This window comes from Pteropus alecto, unplaced genomic scaffold (assembly GCF_000325575.1).
Source record: "Pteropus alecto unplaced genomic scaffold, ASM32557v1 scaffold224, whole genome shotgun sequence".
Taxonomy (NCBI): domain Eukaryota; kingdom Metazoa; phylum Chordata; class Mammalia; order Chiroptera; family Pteropodidae; genus Pteropus; species Pteropus alecto.
The window spans coordinates 415,475-424,105 of NW_006436289.1; the positions used below are offsets into that span (position 1 = coordinate 415,475).

At 41.0% G+C, this 8,631-nt stretch overlaps 1 protein-coding gene across 1 annotated transcript; it reads left to right on the top strand.

Moving 5' to 3' along the window:
- The first annotated feature begins 6,301 nt into the window (after nt 1-6,301).
- SMIM35 (small integral membrane protein 35) lies at nt 6,302-8,275 on the top strand. Its single transcript, XM_025047473.1, has 3 exons — nt 6,302-6,437; nt 7,467-7,500; nt 8,176-8,275. Exons 1-3 carry the CDS (start codon nt 6,302-6,304, stop codon nt 8,273-8,275), a joined length of 270 nt encoding a protein of 89 aa, XP_024903241.1.
- Nucleotides 8,276-8,631: the final 356 nt, after the last annotated feature.

An 8,631-nucleotide genomic window follows, 5' to 3' on the forward strand; every position in this document is an offset into this window, starting at 1 on the left:
AGTCCTTTGAGAGCTGATAGTAGTGAGTGTATTGAATTAGGGGTAGCTTCAGTCACCAGCTAATACTTTTATTTAACTACTGACATAGAGAAGCTTCATATAAACTATTCTCAAAGTGATAGCATAGTTTTGGAGATGTCATCTAAGATTTGATTTCTATCTATTAACTTTACAGAGCAAGCCATTTTAAACAATAAAGGATAGTGAAAAGGGCATGGGTTTTGGAGCAAGAAAGGTTTGGGTTCTTGCTGTGACTTTGGCATGTAGAACTCTGTGGATTTGGGTGATTACTTAACTTCTATGAGCTCTACTTACAGTTTCCTTAAACTGTGTAATGGTGACAATAATACTGAAGCCTAAAAAATAAAAACTAACTTAAGCAAAAACAAACAAATGAACAAAAAAAACAGTGATGATGAACCTTTTTTTTTTTTTTTTGGACTCATGTAGCTGACAGCCTATTTGAAAATGTGAGAGAATTTTCACCGATAACTCTGTCTTTGGGACCAATGTTGTTCTATTGACCCTTCTGTAAACTTGGATTTTGTGAAGGAATGTCTATTAAGTTTATTAATTTACCATAAATTCATAGTTACTAAGACATCTAAAACATGCATTTTAATGGAATGTTTCAAAGTTGGTCAAAATATTATTTCCCTATATAAAGTTCCAGGAAAAGATTCTCCGTTCTTCAATTATTGCTATAGTAGAGATATCCTAAAACTATTTCTGAGGATATAGTGCTTGAAGATTGTTCCACCTCAGCACAGGAAAGAAAAAGGGTCATGCTTCTCAATTTCTGCTAAAAAAAAAACCCCCACACTCCAATTTATTGATCTGCTTTGTTTGGTTCTAAATATTTGTCTTTGCCCTTTATAAGCAACATAGAAAACATGCACCCCAAACTCTTACCAGAGACCACACCTTTGACTTCCATACTTTCCAATTTACACACATTTTAGTTGAAAAGGAGAGTTGTTGAAAGGAAATGTAGTCCTTCCCTTCAAAGGATAGTCTAGTCTTTTCATGACATAATGAAAAAGAAAATAAGTTATGGTATCAACCATTGGTACCAGAATTCTTTGAAGGGAAGGAAATGCGTTGTTTGAATAAATAACTTGATGGGTTCTTCGAGTTTGGAAAATTTTTGGTCATATCTCTTCATATACTTTTTCTGTCCTCCTGTTCTTCTTTGAGGATTCTAATTACACATATAGCTAGGTTGCTTAGAGTTGTCTCACACCTCACAGATGCTCTTTTCATTTGTTTTATTCATTTTTTTCTTCATCTTTAGTTTTGGGTAGTTTCTATTCTTATGTCCAAGTGCACTACTTTTTTCTTCTGTGATGTCTAATTTGCTGGTAATCCCACCCAATGTATTTTTAATCTCAGACATTGTGGTTTTTATTTCTAGAAATATGATTTCAGTCTTTTTTTACATCTTGAAATGTCTCTACCTAATTTTGAACATATAGAATACACTTATAACAACTACTTTAATATTCTTGTTTGCCAATTCTAATATCCTTGTCAGTTCTGGGTTGGTTTCCATAGATTAATTATCCTCATTATGGATCATGATTCTCTGCTTCTCTGCATGCCTGGTAATCTTTGACTGAATGCCAGACCTTGTGATTTTTACCTTGTTGAGTGCTGGATATTTTTATTTTCCTGTTAATGTTCTGAGAAGCAGTTAAATTACTTGGAAGCAGTTTGATCCCTTCTGGTTTCGCTTTTCTGATTTGTTAGATGGACCTAGAGCAGTACTCAGTCTGAGGCTAATTATTCCCCACTGCTGAGGCAAGACCTTCCTGAGTTCTCCATCTAATGCCCTGTAAATTTTGAATTTTTCCAGTATGGCATATAAAACAGGCACTAGTCTCAGCCCCTTTTGAATGCTAGACATTGTTCCCACTAACCCTTTCGGATGATTCTCTCTCTGGCTTCAGATAGCTTATTGACTCACATGCACTGATCTGTGCCTTACTGAATACTTGAGTATTCTGCACATCTCTGGGGTTTTCTTTCTGTGCAGCTCTTGCATCTGTCTTGTGAACTCCCACTGCCTTGGTCTCCCTGGACTGTCTCCTTAACCCATGTTTTTTGACATGTTGTGCTTTCACTATTATTCAGTTTTAAGTATTTACTAATTTCTCTTATAACATATACAAAATGAATTCCAGGTAGATTACTGTTCTAACTATGAAAAACAACACTTGACAATTTTAGAAGAAAATAATTAAATAAAAAGCTGTAGCCAAAAACATCAGTGGACTCCTTTGCAGATCCCTGTTTTGTCCCATAAATTTGAGTTGTGTTGGTCTCTCGAATGCCAGATTCTTTCTCCTTAGCTTAGACCGCTGGACTCTTCTTGGGTCTGACCTCCCTGTATTGTGAGTTGTAACTCAGCCTGAGCAGTAAGCTGGGCAATCATAAAGCACACCTCATTTCATCTCCTTCTTTGGGGGATCATCATCTTGCACTATCTTTCTCCATTATTTTATTATCTTGTCTGGTTTTCTAGTTATTTAAGGTGGGAGAGTAAATCTGGTCTTCACTATTAAAAGTGGAAGTAATCTCAATATAATTTACATAAAGTTTGAAAACATAAAACAATATAGTTTATGGGTATAAAATGAAATAAAGCATAAAAAACATGCATAGGGAAGCTAACAGTTACTTAAGGAGAACAGTTACTTAGAGGGAAAGGTAGAAGAGGACTGAGATACTTAGTAGAAAGAATGACAAAATTTTATAATTCTTTGAAGATTAGTGGGAGGCACATGGATGTTAATCATGTTATTCTATGTACTTCTTGTGTGCATCAAATATTTTATAATACAAGTGGAAGGGTATACAAAAGGGAAACTAAGTAAAGAATATTAATGAAAGGAGCATCCTAGAAAGATAAAGAGATAAAATAGAGTAATTAAATATATCTGAAAGCCACCTGTACCAGAAAGCACTGTTGGGGGTGGGGACAAAATGGTAGCAAACAGAGATAGTGCATCTCCTTTCTTCATCAGCTGGATCTCCAGAAGGCCTGTGATTTCCCTACTGGTGCTTTCCTGCTGGTACTTTCTACTCCCAGAGAGACTTTTCTTTGATGAAAACTTTCAAAACTCCAGCTTCCACAAACACCATTAATGCCATGACTATGCCTGACTGAGTCATCTGTCCACCCACCACTGGGTCACTAACCCCAGTTCTTGAAGACTTGAGTTCTTGGGTCACTCTCACGGTCTCTGTTATCCACATAGATGATCTCTCCATGACTTCAGACTCTCAGTTTCTTGCATTTGTTTTCTCCAGTGATTATCTCTTGCTTGGATTTTTTCAGTAGCCTCCTGACTGGTCTCTCTGTTTCATCATCACCCCCTATTGACTATTATTAACACAGTAGCCAGTCAGAGTGATCCATTTAAAACATTGGGTCATGTTACTTCTCTGCTCAAAATCCTCTCATGACTCCTCATCTAGCTCAGAGGAAAAACCAAATGCCCTTTATTGCCTTCCAACCACTACATTATCTGGCTCCTGCTCCCCCATCTCTGGCTGCTTGCCCTCATTCCTTGCCCCTGCTCATCATTCAGGGCTCCTTGATGCTTCTGGAACCTGCGTGGCATGCTCCTGTCTCAGTTGCATCGGCTGGTCCCTCTGCCTAGAACATTTTTACCTTAGCTATCTCCATGGCTTGTTCTTTCTCGCATCCCCTTTAGAGCTTTCTCCTCCATTATCACCTTGTTCAAGAGTCCTCCCCTAACTGCTTTCTTTAAAACTGTACTTTCATCCCCACTGTGCATTCTAGCTCTTCCTCTGCTTTATTTCTTTCTCCTTGGCATCTATCGCCTTCCAATATACTATCAAATTTACTTAATTTATTATTTTTTTGTCTGTCTTCCTCCACTGGAATATAATCTCCATGAGGACAGAGATTTTGTGTTTTATTTATTGCTGTAATACAAATGTCTAGAACAGTACCTGGCACAGAGAAGATGCCATTAGTGGCTTTGGGGATTCCTGTTCTCCCTTTTCTTGGAGACTTAAGGAGTGGGAGAGGGGTGCCTAGTCCCTGATGCCATCTGCTTGCACTGGCACCCATGGTGCCAACCTAAGTGATGGCATCACCTGGACTGGGCTTTGAGCATTAGCCATACAGGGTGCTGCAGAAGTGTCCCCAAACCCCAGCTGTGTGACTCCTTTAGGTCTGGAGGGCCTCTCAGTGACTTCCCTGCTTTCTTGGGGACACAGAAATCATTTGGTTGCTCCCATGCCATGAGAGGGCACAGCAACTCTTCAAGGCTGTCTGAGGCTCTAATCTGCCAAAGAGCTCCATGCGCCTTTTTTTGAGCACCACATTTAATAGCAAGAAACTAGACAAATCTTTGTTATATAGTTTTTCTTTATACCTACATAGAGTATATAAACTATTTTAAATATATTCAACATTAAGTTTGACAACAAAAAAAGGAAAAGAAGATAACGTCTAGATTTATTTGGTTCACAACTCACTCTTCAACAAGAATTTTGTGAGAATGTCTGTGAAAGACTATGTGGAAATAAATTGGATTATAAAATCAAGTATCCATTTATTACTTTACAAGTATTTTATAGATTTCACATACTAGTTATAAACAAAATAATAAAAAATTCAAGTTCTTCATAACTAGAAGAAAACAGAACAGTATTATATTACATTTTACACTTTACAAATTTCTAACCAACTGTTCTTACTGGGCTCTTGTTGTCTTTTGGGGGCTCAGTCCAGCTCTTGGATCCTATAAATCTGTGTGGGAACTCTATGGCCTCTCTGAGGCTCAGCTTTGAATTAGGGAACAAGGAATTTCCCTTTGGGATCCATTGACATCTTTTTAATGTTTTCCAGTGCTTTTTCTTTATCTCTCTCCTTTCCCTCTCCCAGGCTGGAGATTTCCCCGCCTCAATATGGCTAAGAGGATATGCTTGCTTTGTTAACTTCTTGTCTATGTTGAGACTCCTTTCCATTTTTAAAGGCTTGGGCTTTTGAAATCTAAAAATAAGGAGACCCTTTCCCTCTGAATTTCATTGTCACATTCTCTTTGCTAAGTAGACAATAAGCTGGTTGCTTTAATGGGAAGAAAAACCAAGGAACATGGGAGAAGGGAAAGCTTGGGTTGGGGGAATTGTAAAATATTTTAAAAACTCAATTGCACCGTTGGATAATAATATTGAAAACAACAACAACGATATAATTAACATCTCTCTAGCACTTAGTGTATGCCAGATCCTCTCCTAAGTGCTCAATATATGGCATCTCCACTAATCATCACAACAACTCTATGTGTATTTATTATTATGTTTACTTTTCATAAGAGTAAATTGAAGTTTAGTGAGGGAAAATGATTTGCTCTGGTCCCACATTTTGCAAATGATAGACCTAGGCTTTGGACGCAATCTTGATGTGCCAAAGGCTGTGCTTAACCACGGTACCTCCTGGCCTTTTGGCAACACCTTTAGACCCCTAGGACACAGGGCCATGTAGATGGGGCATCAATGTATCCATACACACTCCTGGCACCTTATCTGGCAGAAGCAGGACTGCCTTTCCTCTTCCTTCAAGCAGCAGCGATAGCCCCAGTCAGAGTTACTTTCCCCCATTTGTGCCCATGTCATCCTCTTCCTGAAAACGTGACTTCCCTCTCTGCTTCTGCTTTGGGCCCATCTCATCTCCCAGCAGGTGTCAAATCTCTCCTTTCCTCCCTCCCTCCCTCTCCCTTTCCTTCTCTGTTTGGCTTTATAAAAATACATATATAATTAGCTAGGAGCTCATACCACAAAAAGGGTAGAAACGATGAGTATAAGCAGCAAAGAGAGTCCAAAGAGTTAATACCCTGCCACTGGGTATGTGAGCTTTGCAAGGAGGGTGCCAAGGATCTCCAGGTCTCTGCTCTTGGGGCCCTCCAGGCTGAGCTTCCTGATCAGCAGACTTATGCTGTGGGGAGACCCCCTGGACTCTTCCTCAAACAGCAGTGTCTTTTTCAACAAGAAGAATGCTTGTGGCTTTGGGAAGGCTTCCCAGATCCAGACTATTTGTACTATCAGAGGAATATTGCTTTGGATATACAAGCTAACTCTAAAAAATGAGATGTCTTACATTCACTTCTTAGTATAGTTTAGCTGGACTAGCTAGCTCAGATCAAAATTCTTAGGGGACAGTCATTTTGAAGGCAGTAAGGAGGGAAGAGAGGAAATTCGGAAAATGGTACAGATGAGTCAGTGTAGCCCCGGGGCTGTGAGAGGGCTCTGGGCAGCTGGGTGAAGGATGTTGTTTCTCTTTGCAGGTGAGGACTCCATCAGCACCTTGGGCCTGATCCTCGGTGTGGGGCTATCGCTGCTGCTTGTTTCCATCCTCGGCTACAGTCTGGCTAAGTGGTACCAGCGTGGGTACTGTTGGGAGGGTGAGTGAGCAATGGACCCTGTTACCCCAGTTCTGCCAAGCTCCGCCTCTCCTCTAGCAGTTGGTGATTTAGGTGGGGCTGCAGACTCTTTAGTATGGTGTCATGCAAAAATATTTCCTGTGGTGACTGCAGTGGTTGAAGACTTGAGTAGGTGGCTGAGCACTTGAGGTGGTGGGAGTGGAGTACCAGGCACTTTATCAAGGGAGTGGGCACTCCTTCTACCCCAGCAAGCAGCCAACTTCCTCTTCTCTAAGCTCACAGGAGTCCAACCCCAAGGACTGTGTGGGCCTTAAGGCCAAGGGCAACAAGCTAGACAGGCCAAGCTCCAGGTATCCCTCACTGTGGCTCCTTGTGCATCTCTTCCTCTGCTTGTAGGTCTTCCTAAGCTTACTGATGCTTCAGCTTCATTAAGAGTCTCCTGGAATTTGCTGTGGTACTCCCAAATCTGATCCATATCTGTACTTCCCATAAGACCCAGGAGAACTAGGAGGACATGATGGAATGCTGAGAGGTAGAGAATATTTCCCAGTTATACAATTAAATTCAACAACTTCCATGAATGTTTGTTGAACACCTACTATGTGCCAATGAACTTTTTCCTAATATCATTTTCTTTAAAATTCCATGTGAAGATGAAATTTATAGTCTGTTTTTTATAGATGAGGCTAAAGTCACAAGGTTGGAAAGTGGTAGAGTCCAGATTCAAGCCTAGGTCTGCTTCTTTGGGAGCACCAAGCTAAGACTGCCTTCTCCCCAGGGTAATTAGTGCTTTTAATGGAGGGATCCCCAGTGGCAGGATCTATCCCCAAAAGGCTGGTGATTCAGTCTGGGAAGATGAGGAGTACCCATGGGCATGGGACAGGAATCAGATACTACAGGAACTTGAGACCCTCTCACAGCATCCTGAGGCCCAGCCCAGCCACCCCACTCCTCCCAGAGAGGGGTGAGGGAGCACTAGATGTTTCCGAAGGGGTGATGAGCATCTCTCCCTCGATGTACTAATTCTCTCTTTTTGGATTGTTTTTCTAGGGCCTAATTTTGTCTTCAACTTGTACCAGATCCGGTGAGTAGATTCAGGACAGATCTGGGTGGGGTGGAGGTGGGAGGTTAGGTATGCTTGAGAAAGAATCAAAGATGGATCCAAACTTACTGCTTCCCTTTCTTGTCTCCTCCCCATGCCTTAAGCAAACAAGAGATAAAGAAGGAGCCAGGGTCTCTTTAGAAAGTTCCCTGAATGAAAACTTGAATATGGACAAGATCATGTAAGACTCTGCTGACAGAGATCCTCTTAACAATCACCCCTAGACAGGGACCATCTAATCATTCATTCATTCACTAATCTTTCATTATCTACTCATCATTTATTCAGGAAGGACCTATTGTAGCTGGTATTGTGGCATTAGTTTCTAAGGGTACAGAGATAACTAAGCATATAGTCTCTGTTTTCAGGCATTTCACTGTCTAGGCTTGCTTGCAAATAATATAATCTCAGGCATAATATAATGTCAAAGGAAAGGAGCAAATGAAAACTATCAGGGATTCAGGTAGTTGGAGTCAGAAAGTACTCTTGGAGTAAGTCATCTCATCCTCTCTGCTCCTTGTCTGGCCCTAGAGATGGCATAGCTCCTATTCTGGAAGGTAAGTCAGTGTGAGTCAGTGAGTCACCACCAGGAGGTTGGGCTTCCAGGGAGAGGCTGAGTTCTCAGTCCCAATAACATGATTGGATCATCTTTCTCAGGAACTCGAAGGAACTGGAGATAGGTCCACCCTTCACCATCAGTGGCCGCATCAGCAGTTCAGATGGCGGCTACATGAAATTTTCCAATAGGCTAGTGTGATGGGGCAACATCGGCCTTTTTGAGCCCAGGAGAGGTGAGTGAAAGGTTGGTGAGCTCCTTAATGAGTTTGATGTTCCAGTAAGGTCCTCAAACAGGCCAGGCACCAAGCCTAGCACCAAGGACTGCTTGGAACCCAAAGAGATGAGTTGGTGCTATAGAAAATGATCTCAGAAATGAAAGCTCAAGGTCATGCTATCCCCACCTCCTGCCAACACTGGACTATTTCTTTTGTACTTGTCCACCCAGTCCATGTCCTGTCTTTCTTTCCTGGGGAGGTTCCATTTCTAATTAGATGGAAGCTTTTAGAATAGAACTTTGTGTCTGAACCCTTCACTCTGAGGTAAAGGTTCCAAATG

Bases quoted from the DNA above. Each gene is read 5' to 3' on its own strand.
- SMIM35 (XM_025047473.1), top strand. From the start codon at position 6,302: ATGTTGTTTCTCTTTGCAGGTGAGGACTCCATCAGCACCTTGGGCCTG. The intron at 6,438-7,466 runs GTGAGTGAGCAA...TTGTTTTTCTAG, and splicing joins GCGTGGGTACTGTTGGGAGG to GGCCTAATTTTGTCTTCAAC. The intron at 7,501-8,175 runs GTGAGTAGATTC...CATCTTTCTCAG, and splicing joins TTCAACTTGTACCAGATCCG to GAACTCGAAGGAACTGGAGA.